General features: G+C 37.4%; 1 protein-coding gene across 7 annotated transcripts in view; it reads left to right on the top strand.

Moving 5' to 3' along the window:
- The window catches only part of WRN (WRN RecQ like helicase), a 149,878-nt gene that overhangs the window by 72,801 nt on the left and 60,769 nt on the right, over positions 1–16,308 (top strand). For all 7 annotated transcript variants that reach the window (XM_073219039.1, XM_073219042.1, XM_073219040.1 and 4 more), the window contains one exon: positions 12,496–12,683. In XM_073219039.1, the coding sequence (XP_073075140.1) occupies positions 12,496–12,683 (188 nt within the window). The remainder of the gene's footprint in view (positions 1–12,495; positions 12,684–16,308) is intronic.

Raw genomic sequence — 16,308 nt, 5'->3', positions numbered from 1 at the left:
AACCTATTGCAGTCACTGTCCCATCAGCTTAGTAAGGCACTATAGAGTCACTACTTGTCTACTCTGTGCTATACTTCCTTCCCCGTGCCCCCCTGTATTATGTGAACTAATAATAATACCCCTTCTCCCGCCATCCCTACCAGCCCTCTCCACCCGCTTACCCTATGGTAACCTCTAGTCCCTTCTTGGAGTCTGTGAGTCTGCTGCTGTTTTGTTCCTTCAGTTTTGCTTTGTTGTTTTATTCCACAAATGAGGGAAATCATTTGGTACTTGTCTTTCTCCATGTGGCATATTTCACTGAGCATAATACCCTCTAGACCCACCCATGTTGTTGCAAATGGTATGATCTGTTTTCTTCTTATGGCTGAATAATAGTCCATTGTGTATATGTACCACATCTTCTTTATCCAGTCATCTACTGATAGAAACTTAGGTTGCTATCATGTCTTGGCCATTGTAAATGGTGCTGTGAGAAACATAGGGGTGCATATGTCTTTTGAATCAGGGATCTTGTTTTCTTCGGGTAAATTCCTAGGAGTGGAATTCCTGGGTCAAATGGTATTTCTACTTTTAGATTTTTGAAGAACCTCCATATTGCTTTCCACAATGGTTGAACTAATTTACATTCCCACCAGCAGTGTAGAAGGGTTCTCCTTTCTCCACATTCTCACCAGCATTTGTTTGCTCCTTGTCTTCTGGATGGTGGCCATCCTAACTGGCATGAGGTAGTATCTCATTGTGGTTTTAATTTGCATTTCCCTGATGATTAGCGATGTGGAGCATCTTTTCATGTGCCTGTTGGCCATCTGAATTTCTTCTTTGGAGAAGTGTCTGTTCAGGTCCTTTGCCAATTTATTAATTGGGTTATTTGCTTTTTGGGTGTTGAGGTGTGTGAGTTCTTCATATATTTTGGATGTTAACCCCTTATTGAATATGTCATTTACAAATATATTGTCCCATACTGTAGAATGCCTTTTTGTTAGTCTGATGGTGTCCTTTGCTGTACAGAAGCTTTTTAGTTTGATGTACTCCTATTGTTCATTTTTTATTTTGTTTCCCTTGCCCAAGGAGATGTATTCAGGAAAAAGTTGCTCAGGTTTATATGGAAGAGATTTTTGCCTATATTTTCTTTTAAGAGTTTTATGGTTTCATGACTTACAGTCAGGTCTTTGATCCATTTCAAGTTTCCTTTTGTGTATGGAGAGACAGTAATCTAGTTTCATTCTCTTACATGTAGCTGTCCAGTTTTGCCAACACCAGTTGTTGAAGAGGCTGTCATTTCCCAGTTGTATGTCCATGGCTCCTTTATTGTATATTAACTGACCATATACGTTTGGGTTAATATCTGGACCCTGTATTCTGTTCTACTGGTCTGTGGGTCTGTTCTTGTGCCAGTACCAAATTGTCTTGATTACTGTGGCTTTGTAGTAGAGCTTGAAGTTGGGGAGCAAGATCCCCCTGCTTTATTCTTCCTTCTCAGAATTGCTTTGGTTCTTCGGGGTCTTTTATGGTTCCATATGAATTTTAGAACTATTTGTTCCAGTTCATTCAAGAATGCTGTTGGTATTTTGTTAGGGATTGCATTGAATCTGTAGATTGTTTTAGGCAGGATGGCCATTTTGACAATATTAATTCTTCCTATCCATGAGCACGAGATGTATTTCCATTTATTGGTGTCTCTGTTAATTTCACTCGTAAGTGTCTTGTAGCTTTCAGGGTATAGGTCTTTCACCTCCTTGGTTAGGTTTATTCCTAGGTATTTTATTCTCTTTGATGTAATAGTAAATGGAATTGTTTTCCTGATTTTTTTTCTGCTAGTTCATCATTAGTACATAGGAATGAAACAGATTTCTGTTTATTAATTTTGTATTATGCAACTTCGCTAAATTCAGATATTCTTGTATTTTTGGGGTGATTCTTTAGGGTTTCTTATGTACAGTATTCATGTCTTCTGCCAACAGTGACAGTTTAACTTCTTTCTTACTCTTTTGGATGCCTTTTATCTTTTTTTGTTGTCTGATTGCTGTGGCTAGGACCTCTAGTACTATGTTGAATAAAAGTGATGAGAGTGGGCATCCTTGCCTTGTTCCCAATCTTAGAGGAAAAGCTTTTAGCTTTTCGCTGTTAAGTATGATGTTGGCTGTGAGTATGTCATATGTGGCCTTTATGATGTTTAGGTAGTTGCTCTCTAATCTCATTTTATTGAGAGTTTTTATCATGAATGTATGTTGAATTTTGTCAAATGTTTTTTCAGCATCTATTGAGATGATCGTGTGATTTTTGTCCTCCTTTTTGTTGATGTGGTGGATGATGTTGATGGATTTGTGAATAATGTACTGTCATTGTGTCCCTGGGATAAATGCATCTTGATCACGAGTTATCTTTTTGATGTAATTTTGAATATAGTCTGCTAGTATTTTGTTGAGTATTTTTGCATCTATGTTCATCAGGGATCTTGGTCTGTAACTTTTTTGTGGTGTTTTTGCCTGATTTTGGTTATTAGAGTGATGCTGGCCTCATAGAATGAGCTTGGAAATATTCCCACCTCTTCTGTTTTTTGGAAAACTTTAAGGAGGATTGGTATTAGATCTTCTCTAGATGTTTGGTAAAATTCAGTGGTGAAGCCATCTGGTCCAGGAATTTTGTCCTTAGGTAGTTTTTTATTACCAATTCTATTTCATTGTTAGTAATTGGTCCATTCTGATTTTCTGTTTCTTCCTGGGTCAGTTTTGGAAGGTTGTATTTTTCTTGAAAGTTGTCCATTTCTTCTAGGTTATACAATTTATTAGCATATAACTTTTCATAGTATTCTCTAATAATTCTTCGTATTTGTGTCGTGTCTGTAGTGATTTTTCCGTTCTCATTCCTAATTCTGTTTTTGTGTGTAGACTCTCTTTTTTTCTTGGTAAGTGTGGCTAGAGTTTTATCTATTTTGTTTATTTTCTTGGGGAACCAACTCTTGGTTTCATTGATTCTATTGTTTTATCTTCCCAATTTTATTTATTTCTACTCTGATATGTATTACATCCCTCATTCTACTGACTTTGTGCCTCATTTGTTCTTGTTTTTCTAGTTTCCTTAGTTGTGAGTTTAGACTTTTATTTGGGATTTTTCTTCTTTCTTGAGGTAAGCCTGTATTGCAAAATTCTTTCCTATTAGAACTGCCTTCAGTGCATCCCATAGGTTTTTAGGGTGTTGAGTTGTTGTTTTCATTTACCTCTATATATTGCTTGATCTGTGTTTTTATTTGGTCATTAATCCATTGATTGCTTAGGAGCATGTTGTTTAGCCTCCATGTGTTTGTGGGCTTTTTTGTTTTCTTTGCATAGTTTATTTCTAGTTTGATACCTTTGTGGTCTGAGAAAGTTGTTGGCAAAATTTCCTCTGAATTTGCTAAGGCTCTTTTTGTGAACACAAAATGTTCATGTGCATTTGAGAAGAATGTGTATCCTGCTGCTTTTGGGTGGAATGTTCCTAGATGTCTCTTAGATGTGTACTTAGGTCCATCTGTTCCAATATGTTGTTCAGTGCCTTTGCCTCCTTACTTTTTTTCTGTCTGATTGATCTGTCCTTTGGGTTGAGTGGTGTGTTGAAGTCTACTAAAATGAATGCATTGCATTCTATTTCCCCCCTTAATTCCGTTAGTGTTTGTTTCACATATTTTGGTACTCTTCTCTTGGGTGCATAGGTATTTATAATGGTTGTATAGTTTTGTTGGACTGACCCCTTTATCATTATATAATGTACCTCATTGTCTCTTTTCATTTTCTTTGTTTTGAATTCTATTTTGTCTGATATAAATACTGCTACACCTGCTTTTTTCTTCCTGTTATCAGTATGAAATATCTCTTTATATCCCTTTACTTTTAGTCTGTGTATACCTTTGTGTTTGAAGTGAGTGAGTCTCTTGTAGGCAGCATATAGATGGGTCTTTTTTTTTTTTAGTCCATTCTGTAACTCTTCATCTTTTGATTGGTGTTTTCAGTCCATTTACATTTAGGGTTATTATCAATAAATATGTACTTATTGCCATTGTAGGCTTTAGTTTGTGGTTACCAAAGGTTCAAGAGCAGCTTCCTTACTATCTAACAGTCTGCCTTAACTCGCTTATTATGTTATTTCAAACACAATCTAAATGTTATTTTTTTTCCTCCTCTTCTTTCTCCACTCTTTATATTTTAGGTGTCATATTCTGTACTTGTTGTGTATCCCTTGAGTAAGTTTGTGAATAGTAGTTTAATTTTTCCTTTGCTTAGTAATTAATTGGTCTACTTCCTTTACTGTGGTTTTATTTTCTCTGGTGAAAGCTCTTTAGCTTTAGGAGCACTTCCATCTAGGGTAGTTCCTTTAAAATACATTGTTGAGATGGTTTGTGGGTGTTGAATATCCTCAGCTTTTGCTTATCAGTAAAATGTTTAATCCCTGCTTCAAATTTAAATGATAATCTTACTGGGTAGAATATTCTCGTTTGAAGGCCCTTCTCTTGCACTGCATTATATATATCGCACCACCCCCTTCTGGCCTGTAAGGTTTCTGCTGAGATGTCTGATGATAGCCTGATTGGTTTTCCTTTGTATGTGATCTTTTTTCTCTCTTTGGCTGCTTTTAATACTCTCTCTCTGTCCTTGATCATCACCATTTTAATTATTATATATCTTGATGTTGTCCTTCTAGGTTCCCTTGTGTTGGGATATCTCTGGTCTTCCATGACCTGAGAGACTATTTCCTTCCCAGAATGGGGAAGTTTTCAGCAATTATTTCCTTAAAGAGACTTTCTATCCCTTTTTCTCTCTCTACTTCTTCTGGTATCCCTATAATGCAAATATTGTTCTGTTTGTATTGGTCACACATTTCTCTTATTATTATTTCATTCCTACAGATCCTTTTTTCTCTTTGTGCCTCAGCTACTTTGTTTTCTACTTCATTTATCATCTCCTCTACCTTATCTAATCTGCTTTTAAATCCCTCCATTGTATGTTTCATTTCAGATACTGTATTTTTCAAAGTTTCTGTCTCTTTTTTTAAGTCCTCCCTTATATCTTGAGTATTTTCTTGCTGCTTTGTTAGCATGTTTGATTTTATTTTGAAATCTTTTTCAAGATTGGTGATTCCATTTTTACTAAGCCCTATTTTTGGTGTTTGTGGGATTTTTGTACAAAATTCTTTTGCTGATCCTTTTTTCTAATGATTACTATGGAATTATAATTTTATGTGGCTGGCACTCTCTAATGCCGAGGAGCTCCACTCCAGAACTTTCCAGCACCTTGAGCCATGGTGTAGGTAGCAGGCATGTCGTGCCAGTGCCTCCCGGGAGGATATAGCTCTTCTCTGCTTTCTGGCCACAGTGCCTGCCTCCACTTTCAGGGCCAGTGGGCTGAGTACGCAGGCAGCAACCTCCATACTACACCCTTGTAGCTGCTGTTGGCCGTGCTGCCCTCTGGCTGGCCTGGTGCTATGGCGGGGGCAGTAGGTGAGTGGACAGGGGCCTTCTGGGAGGAAAGAGTGGCAGGCTGCTTATCACGGTCGGATGCCCTCGGCACTGTTTCCAGCCAGGGGGATGGAGCTCCTGAAGTTCCGGAAAATTCCTAACCTGCTGGGCTGAGTGTGTTGGGACAATTTTGTCCACCTGTCCTTTCTCCTGAGTAGCAAGGTCTATGTAATCCTTGCCCCTTTAGCAGCCCTCTCACTGTTGGGAACTCTTTTAAAGTGCCCACCTTTCTTTTGTCCTGGAGTGGCCATTTGTGGGTACCTGTTCTTCGTAAGAGGCTGGAATCTCAGTCTCTCTGAGTATTCCTCTTGTCTTTGCTTTAGTACCCACTATTCTCCAGAGCACCGTGTAATATGGGTTTGTGCTCCCGGAGCAGATTTCCGGGGCGGGTGTCCAGCAGTCCTGGGCTTCTACTCCCTCTCCGTTCCTTTTCTTTTCCTCCTGCTTGTTGGCTTTGGTGTGGGGAGGGCTTGGGTCCTGCAGGATGGTGGCTTTGCTACTTTACCCTTTTCTCTGAGGTCTTGTCTTTCCTCAGACGTAGGCAGTCTGTTCTAAAGTCCTCCAGTTGCTCTTTCAGAATTAGTTGTATTTGTTGTGTTTTCGTGTTATATGTGGTTTTGGAAGGAAGTTTCTGCCCCACTTCTCCCGGCACTGTCTTTTTGTATCTCCCTCAAACTTTTCTTATTATAATATTTGTTATTGTGAACTGTGTTCAGTGATATTTGATGTTGTCATGTAATTGCTTTTGGGGAGCCATGACCCACACCCTTATAAGACAGTGAATTTATTCAGTAAATGTTCTGTGTACTCTGACTGCTCTACGAACAGCCTGTTTGTTCCCCCATCTTTTTCCCTCTCCTTAGGCCTCCCTGTTCCTTGAGAAACAATATTGAAATTAGAAACAGAAAGAATAATACAGAAAGGTTAATATTGGTATTAGTACATTTAATAGAGAAAGAGGTATTTGTATAGTGAAAAGTTAGTAAGTCTGCAGTGGCCTCTAAATGTTCAAGTGAAAGAAAGGCATGCACATCTCTCTTTGTAAGCTGGAAATGATGCAGCTTAGTGCAGAAGGCATGTCACGAGCTGAAATGGTTTGAAAGCTAGGGCTCTTGTGTCCAACAGGTAGCCCTATGTGAATGCGAAGGAGATGTCCTAAAGGAAATTAGGAATGTTACTCCAGTGAACACATGAATGATAAGAAAGCAACAGTTTCATTGCTGATATGGAGAGGTTTTAGTGGTCTGGGTAGAAGGTCAAACCAGCCACAACATTCCCTTAAACTAAGGCCTACTCTAGTGTAAGGCCCTAGCTCTTCTATTCTCCGAAGGCTGTGAGAGGTGAGGAACCTGCAGCAGATAAGTTGGAAGCTAATAAAGGTTGTTCATGAGGTTTAAAGAAAGGTGCCATCTCAGTATAACATGAAAGTGCAGAAGTAGGGGGTGCTGATGGATAAGCTGCAGGAAGTTATCCAGAAGATCCAGCTCTGAGAATTAATGAAATAAGTGGCCACACTAAGCAGCCATTGATGAAGCAGCAGCAGGTTGGAGAGGACTGACTCCAGTTTTGGAAGAAGTTCTAAAGTGTGGGTGAACTGTTATCAAACAGGATCACATGCTTCAGAGAAATCATTCATGAAAGGAACAGTCAACTGATGCAGCAAACTATTGTCTTTAGGAATTTGCCACAGCCACCCCAGCCTTTAGCAACCACCATCCCAGTCAGTCAGCAGCCATTAACATTAAGGCGAGACCCTCTACTAGCAAAACAAAAGGTAACTTGCCAAAAGCTGAGATCATTTTTGACATCTTTTTTAGCAATAATTGTGCAATTAAAGTACATACATTTCTTTAGACATAATGCTGTTGCACATGTAATAGACTACAGCATAGCATAAACATTACCTTCATATGCACTAGGAACCTCCACAATTCATGTGTCTTTGATTTATTGAGATATTCCCTTGATTGTGGGGGTCTGAAATTGAACCTGCAATCTGTGAGGTATGTCAGACAGATCATGTCTTCTCCTCAAAATCTTCTTGTAGCAGACTGTTTCACTTTAAAGACAAAAGTCACTACAGTCATTTACAGTGATTTGGTCTTAAATTTTCTTTTTGACCTCATCCTCTTCTGCTTGATCCTCATTGTGTAGGTTCTTGAATTCAAACACAAGCATGCTCCTGGGATGGACCTTGTTGCTGCTGTTCCCTTTCTTTGCTCAGGTAACTTACATGGTGTGATCCCTTAGCTTCTCTCAGGGCTTTTCTAGAATGTAACATTGTATTTAGGCCTCCTGGGCCGCCATATTCAAAATTTCAGATTAATCCCTTCTGCCAACATTCAACATTCCTTATATTTCTTTGCTATTTTTAAATAACACTTATCACTGTTTAACTTTCTGTATTATATTTTATCTGTTGTCCGTGGGTCCTCAGAGTATTCTTTGTGGGGAGGGGTTTTTGATGGTTTTGTGTATAAAATCTAGCACAGTAGCTGGTGCACAGTGGGTGCTCTATAAATAAAGGGATAAATGAGTAAATCAATCAGAGAAGTAAATTTCTCTTACAAGTAGTGAGTGATAGTATTGGTCAATAGCTATGCAGTATAACACTGCTAGTTTCTCAAGCAAATGATTTGAAAGAAGTATAGAACATAGTTTTTGCCTTAAAGTAGCTTATAGCCCAGTAAGGGACTGTAGATTCATGCCTATACATGTAGAACGGATAATACCAAACAATAAAATGGCTTATGGAATGTTGTGAATAATATAGAAAGGTTAAGAGTGTTCATAGTATATGTAGAGAAAGAAGATACTTGAATGTGAAAGTCACCGATCTCAGTGTATCTTCATGATGGCTTTCCGTTAATTTAGAATGGTTTCACGTACGCTGTGGGAAAATAGGAAGCTTGATTTCTGTAATCCTTTCCTAGGCCTTTGGCTCTAGAAGGATTGTATTAGAAGAGTTTTAAATATCTTATGCAGTTCTTCAATACTTTAAAGTGTTGAATTAAGACTTTTGTTATGTCTGGCTGTGGACTCCAGTGAATCATTTTCATCTCTCAGGATGAGTCAATATAACACAGGGTGTTTGTCAAGCAATTTCTGATAAAACCTTTTTTCATAGTGTTTTCACAATCTTCGTTATTAGCTAAGTGGTGAGAAATGCCACCTGGTGGTTGTAGGACTTTCATTTTCCTCACTGTTCTCAGGGCTTTTTTTTCTCTTCCAATTGCAATTTCATTGGGACAGCTAGCGTAAACTGCAGCGCTTCACACCATATTATTTCAACAAGTTCAAAAATAGTAAAGAAATCACTAAACCACTTGGCATAAAGATTCCCATTTAGAGAGAATCAGACAAAGGGGGATCTCAAAAAAGAGCAGCCAGGGAGAAAGCTACATCAGTCTAAAAATTCTATAAAATTCAAGTAAGAGGAACTGTTAGATCCATGGGACACACTGGTTCTTTCCATTACTTTCTCTCTAGCCTTTTCACAAAGACCAGTGCCTAGGCCACACTCAGGACTATTAGCATGAATGAGTGAATGGGAAAGCAAGATACTACGGGAGTACAGAAGTAGAATTAGCAACATGTCCCAAAGTTAGAAGCAGATGGATAGTTACAGTTCTCTGAACCTGTAGCTGCTGCACCATGGAAGTATATGACTGAGTCAGTCCTAAATTTATAGTCACAAGATTAATGTATATGTTGTTGCTTGTCTTAATACAAATTGGTACTCACTACCACAGAAACCAAGATTTTCCCATTTAAGAAATAAAAGTTGCATGAGGTAAGAATTTGACAAAGTTAGGTGACAGTATAATTTATTGTCCAGACCATTTGTTGTAGGACATCAAAGGATGCAAAAGTATTAATTATGCTGTGATAACAGCATAAACTGGGAGTGTCCCAGCAGCCTAGGATTTATGGTTACTGTTCTTATAACCAGCCTTTGTGTTATTTTTAAACTTCACCCTAGTTAATAAATTTTAAATGTCATAAAGCACCACACACTTCTAAGAAAAGATTCTATGCATTTCTGCAGTGAAAGTTATAACCATTGTTTTGTAACTTTACTATATTTCATTAACTTCATTCTGTTTCTAGTTGTTGGAAGCAACATTCTTCACCGTGACTTTCTAGGTATTGAAGGCAAAGAATGAATTTACAGTGAATTTTCACTGTTAGGTCACCAGAATAGAGAGTTTCTAGTGGCAAAGTGGGAATTTTTAAGTAAGAAGAGAGTCTAACATTATTTATCCATCTCCATGTCATGTTTTGATGAGATTCTGAGGCCAAGAGAAGCCAGCCCTTGCCAAGGTGAGTGGCAAGTCTGGGAGCAGTGCCCCTGTCTCAAGTTCTTGTATAGGAGTCTCTTCAGCAGTTGTAATAACAGCCTCAGTAGTAGCTGGAACTTCTGAGTACTAATCGTGTACCATGCACTACGTTTTGCACATTGCATGTTGTATCTTATTTGTTCATTACAGTGACTTTATGAGATTGTTGCTGTGACTGTAGTAAATTTTTATGAGGAAACCAAAGTTTAGAGAGAGAAATAACCAGCTCAGACTCTCACATCTAGTTGGTGGCAAAGGTATGGTTTGAACTCAGGGAACTGATTCTAAGCCAGATTTTTTTCACTGCTGTGCAGCTATTTTACTTGATTTTTCTGTTAACTTATTCAAGGGGTATCAGGTTTCATGCTTATTTCCTTATTTTCATAAATGCATTATCCATCCAGTCAACATTACATTGCTTAGAAACAGACCAAACCCTCTTTTCTCATGGTCCCTATCCTTAAAAGTTTCTATTTTATCTGCATATAGTTAAGCAAATATTTTATTAGTACGTTTATAAATGTTTTAGTAAAGAACTTAAGTTGCTGAAAATTGTTGTTGTGAGGGTGAGAACATGGATGTCCTTGGAATTGCTAATGTTTGAACTATCCGTATTCTCAGCCTTAGGTTTGATATGGATGTTTTTTCATTACACACACACACACACACACACACACACACACACACACACACACACACACACGCATATGGCTTGATTAGAGAAACTAACTTTGTTGTAAATTGGCCTTTTCACCTATAAATTCTTAGGCCGGCACTCTAAATTCAGAGGACGATCTGTAAGCCCCAAATCAGTGAAGTTAATTTGGAAGTTAAATAAAGTTAATTTTACACAATTTAAGGATAGAGAATTCAAAAATGCTGATTGCCTAGTCACACTGGTTTTGATGTACACTTTTTTTCATTTAAAAAGCTACTTCCAAATATAATTGATTTTTTTTTACATGAGCTTTGAGATAATTTTTAATTCTGTAAAGATACATTGATTATAAACAAGGTAGTTAGTAGTGTTTAATAAATTTTATCTTGTTTTTCAAATTCTGTAATTGATTTTTTTACAAATTTCATAGAAATTTTCACTTACATACAGGATAATTACGTAAACTGATTTGTGAGGTGGCTGCAGTATATCTGAAGGGCTGTTTGAGGATATTGTTTACTGTGTTTGTAATGGGTTAAAAGGAGAATTTTTTTTATTGAAGTATCATTGATAGTCTTACATTGGTTTCGAATAATACAACACAGTGGTTCAACACTTACCCCTATTATTAAATCCGCGCCCCCATTAGTGTGGTTACTATCTGTCTACATAGAAAGGTGCTCCTAAATCATTGACTGTATTCTGCATGCTGCACTGCTATCTCTGTGTCTAACTTACAATATGATTGAGACTTTTTGTGCCCCTTTATACCTGTCACCCATCCCAGCCTCTCCCCCATGGTAAACTAGTCACTTTTTGGTGTCTATGAATATACTGCTCTTTTGTTTATTCTGTTTTGCTTTGTTTCTATATCCTACAAATAAATGAAATCATTGGTATTTGTCTCTCTCTGGCTTATTTCACTGAGCATAATACCCTCTAGATCCATCCATGTTGTTGCTAATGGCAGGATTTCTTTTTTCTTTATGACTGAGTGATATTCCATTGTGTATATGTACCACATCTCCTTTATCTATTCATCTGTTGATGGACACTTAGGTTGCTTCCATATCTTGTCTACTGTAAATAATGCGGTGATAAACAGAGGGGTGCCTATTTCTTAAGAAGAGTATTTTAAGAAAGTTGTATTCTCAGATACTGAAAAGCATGATTTGGGAGCAACTTTAAGACTTAGTCTATTTTTTCTGATTATTAAATAATAGCAGAGTTGTTTATAAGTCCCTAAGATAATAGTGACAAAAATATGAACTCTAGTTTCAGGCATGTTATCCTACTTTTGAATTTCTGAAAGATTACATACTTATATTTTTCATGGAATCTGATGTGCCTCTTCCTTTGGCTGCTAATCCTCTTAAGAAGTCTTTGCTAAACTGAAAATAGAGCATGACTTGGTTGATCAAAGAATCAGTTAATAATAGATTTTATTTTATAAATTTTCTTCTATATCGTATGCCATGCTCAGCTTGGTAAAACTGGAGAGAGGTTATTCAGGTCCTTGAGAGCTTTGCTTCTAGATCTGAGAATCTATAAACTAATATATTTAATACAGGAGACTTAATGAGTTATATAGTTAGATTTTTCAGGGTGTGAAAGGGTTTATAGCCAGCGAATTACAGATTAATCACAAACAAGGCATAACATAACCCCCATTTATATCAGCACTATTATAAATTTAATAAAAAAATAATAAATGGACAGGTAGATAGCCAATAAGTAGTCTTAATAGGACAATGTGGATTGCATTTAGAAATCTTATGGAGTTAATGTTTATTTAAATAATTTCCCATTTAAAAAAATAAATATTCAGAAGGCTAGAAACAACTAATAGGAAGTTTTTTGTTGTTGTTGAAAAAAGAATAATTTTAAAGTTTCATTTTTAATACTGTTCCTCCTGAAGTTGTCTTCCAGTGTTTTTGTAAGCAGGCAGTAGAAATGCTGGGAATTAATGAGCTCTCTCATTTTTGAAAGATCAATTTTGCTTCATTCAGGTTCCAATTGTTGCACTTACTGCCACTGCGAGTCCTTCCATCCGGGAAGATATTGTACATTGCTTAAGGCTGAAGAATCCTCAGATTACTTGTACTAGTTTTGATCGACCAAACCTGTATTTAGAAGTTGGACGAAAAACAGGAAATATCCTTCAGGATCTGAAGCAATTTCTTGTCCAAAAGCAAAGGTGAGGATTTCATGGTTTACACGTTTTGGTGATGATTCCCTTCCTTTTTAAGTATTTATTTAATTTTTACTATTTCCTCTACTTCAAATTCTACTCAACTTTTTTTTTTATAACTCTGTTTAGCTTTGGTTTAAGTCAAATGATGGTACATAATCAAGACAGTGACTGAGGAAGTGGTCTATTTTTGAAGGCAGGAACTAATCCTAATATTTTTAGATGCCCACACTGTTGCTTAGAGAGGATGTATACTCTTAATAATTGACAAGGAAACAACAGAAACAGTCTTTAATCTGAAATCTATTTAGTTCACTCATTATATGACTAATTTGAATATTAGAGAATTTTAAAAGTTGTCTTAATAGTAAACACCTTTGAGCCTGTATCATGTGCCCAGGGAGTATCCTAGGTGCTTTATGTCAGTAATCGAATTTAATCCTTCTGACTGCTCTGTAATCTACCTATTATTTTCATTTTACTGATGGAGAAACTGTCACTGGTACATTTATTTCCTGTTTATTGTGTTTGGAGACAATTTTTATGTATGCATAGAAGCTTCCCTGCGCCTTATTCCCTGAGCTGTCTGCTCAGTGGCAAGCATATAATTTTCATGTTATGAAATGTGTTTTTAAGTCAGAATACATGGAATTAATGTTTGTCCCACCAGTACAAACACAAAACAAACCTAGGCAAATAGAGTTTAAAGAACACCATTGGTGTTTTCTTTTTCAGAAAGAGTTGTAGAGAAAAGATCAATCCTAGGTTAAGGAAACCCTACAGGAGGTCCTGTTCTTTAGGATGCATTTAAATGTAAAATTTGCTTGATTGTAAAATAGGCTTGATTTTCTTACATTCCTGTTAAAACCAGAGTGTAGTGAATATATTCTCAGTGTTCCCCCACTCTAGTGAGCTCTCCAAAGTGCGTGCTCATTGTGCTTCGCTTCCCTTCCATCCTGTAAGGAAAGCATTCTCTTGAGAAGGCTGTTTATTCTAGGGTAGTCTCCACAAAAAAGAATGATCAGATCTTTATTCTCCTAACCTTTGATGCTTTTCAGTCTGTTTGTAGTCTCTATGATACTTACCCCTAATAACCTTCTCCTTTTTGCAACTGTTTGTGTTTTAAAAAAAATTTATATATAGTTGACATATAATAGTATATTAGTTTGAGTTGTACAATATTTTAATTGGGCATTTATACACATTATGAAATGTTCACCCTGGTAAGTCTAGTGAGCATCTGTCACTACACCAAGTTCTTGTCTACATTCCCTGTGCTCTACTTTACATCCCTGTGACTTATTTTATACTTGGAAGTGTGTACCTTTTTTCCCATTCACCTATTTTGCCTGTGTCCCAGTTCCACTCCCCTCTGGGAACCACCAGTTTGTTCTTTGTATTAAGAGTCTGTTTCTGTTTCTGTTTTGCTTTGTTTGTTTTGCTTTTTGGATTCTACATATAAATGAAATCATACAGTATTGTCCTCTTCTGACTTATTTCACTTAGCATATGTCCATCCATGTTGTTGCAAATGGCAAGATTTCATTCTTTTTTATGGTTGGGTAATATTATATGTACATATGTATGTACACACATGTATACATATACACTTAGGTTGCTTCAATATCTTGGCTATTGTAAATAATCCTGCAGTGACATAGGGGTACACATATCTTTTCAAATTAGTATTTTTTTTTCTTTGGATAAATACCCAGAAGTGGATTGCTGGATTATATGGTAGTTCTGTTTTGAATATTTTGAGGAACCTCCATACTCCTTTCTATAGTGGCTGCATCAATTTACATTATTGAAAACAGTGCACAAGGTTCCCTTTTCTTCACATCCTTACCAGAACTCATTATTCTTGTCTTTTGGATAGTGGCCATTCTAACAGGTGACAGGTGATATCTCATTGTGGATTTGATTAGCATTGCCCTGATGATAAGTGATGTTGAACATCTTTTTATTTGCCTGTTGTCCATCTGTATGTCTTTGGAAAAATGTCTATTTAGGTCCTGTATTTTGGATATTAACTCCTTATTGGATAAATTGCTAAGATTCAGTAGCTTGCCTTTTTGTTTTATTGATGGCTTTTTGAATAGTACAAAAGCTTTTCAGTTTGATAGAGTGCCAATTGTAATATTTTTGCTTCTCTTGTCCTTGCCTGAGGCGACAGATGCAAAAATACATTTCTAAGACCAATGTCTAAGAGTTTACTTTCTGTGTTTTCTTTTAGGAGTTTTATAGTTTCAGGTCTTACATTTACATCTTTAATCCATTTGGAATTTATTTTTGAAAATGTTGTAAGAAAGTGATCCAGTTTCATTCTTTTGCATGTAGCTGCCCAGTTTTCTCACACCATTTATTGAGGATACTGTCTTTTTGCCATTGTAAATTCTTGCCTCTTTTGTCATAGGAATTGATCATTTAAGCATGGGCTTATTTCTGGGTTGTCTGTTCTGATCCCTTGATCTATGTGTTTGTTTTTGTGCCAGTACCATACTGTTTTGATTGCTATAGTTTTGTAGTATGATTTGAAACCAGGGAGCATGCATGATAACCTCCAGTTCTTTGTTCTCTGGCTATTTGGGGTCTTTTGTGATTATGTACATAATTTAGGATCATTTGTTTTAATTCTGTGAAAAATGCCATTGTTATTTTGATAGGGATTGCATTGAATCTATAGATAGCTTTGGGTAGATGGCCATTTTAACAATATCAATTCTTCTAATCCCTGAGCACAGTGTATCTTTCCATTTATTTATATTATCTTCAATTTCTTTCATCAGCAAGTTTTCAGAGTATGGCCCTTCCTGTTGTTGATTTAATTTATTCTAGGTGTTTCTAGGGCTGGCTGAGAGGTCTGGTTTTAGCTGTTGGGGGTGTGCTGGTGGGTGGGGTTGGACCCACCAACCCCCATGATAGTTTCTTTGTGGGGGTGCCATCATACCTACTGGTGTGATGATGTGGGAGCTGCTTTGGAGGGGTGCCTCTGGGGGTGAGTCTGCAAGGAAATGCTGGGGCAGGGTGAGCAAGACAGATGGAGAATATCAGAAGTGGTGTCCACAAGCACCGTGCCAGCTAGTACAAACAGGGTAAGAAAAATGGCACCCAGCAGTGCTTTTATTCCTCATGAACATTTCTGCAGATTTCTGCCTCTCCAGCACATGCCCTAGAGCTAGTCAATAAATGTCTTTCATGTATAACCCAGGTGCTTTTCAAACTGCTGCCCTTCTGCTGGGTTTTGTAGCAAGTGTGTTTGTTTGCAGCCCGTTTAGGAGTGGAGTCTTGGTTCCCTGCAGCTCTCTGGCTCCCCTGTAGTGTAAGCCTTGGTGATTTTCAATGCCAGATGTTATGAGGGCTCTTCTTCCTCTGCAGGCCTGCGTGGCAGGGGTGCCCAAGATGGGGCTTGAACCCCTCGCTCCTCAGTGAGGACCTCTTCACTGGTGATGTCCCTCCCACTTTTTGGTTTTGGTGCCAGGAGTGGGGGTCCCAACCAGACCGTGTCTGCATCCCCTACCATTCTGGATATGGTGTTTTCTTTATATCCTTAGCTTGGAAGAGCTGTACTGTGAGTCTTCAGGTTGTTCTCAGGGAGAGTTGCTCTCTCCAGGCATCCCTTAATTTATTT

Source organism: Manis javanica, chromosome 12 (genome assembly GCF_040802235.1).
Source record: "Manis javanica isolate MJ-LG chromosome 12, MJ_LKY, whole genome shotgun sequence".
Classification (NCBI taxonomy): domain Eukaryota; kingdom Metazoa; phylum Chordata; class Mammalia; order Pholidota; family Manidae; genus Manis; species Manis javanica.
The sequence above is the reverse complement of the archived record's forward strand: the minus strand, read 5'-3'. Positions and strand labels throughout refer to the sequence as shown.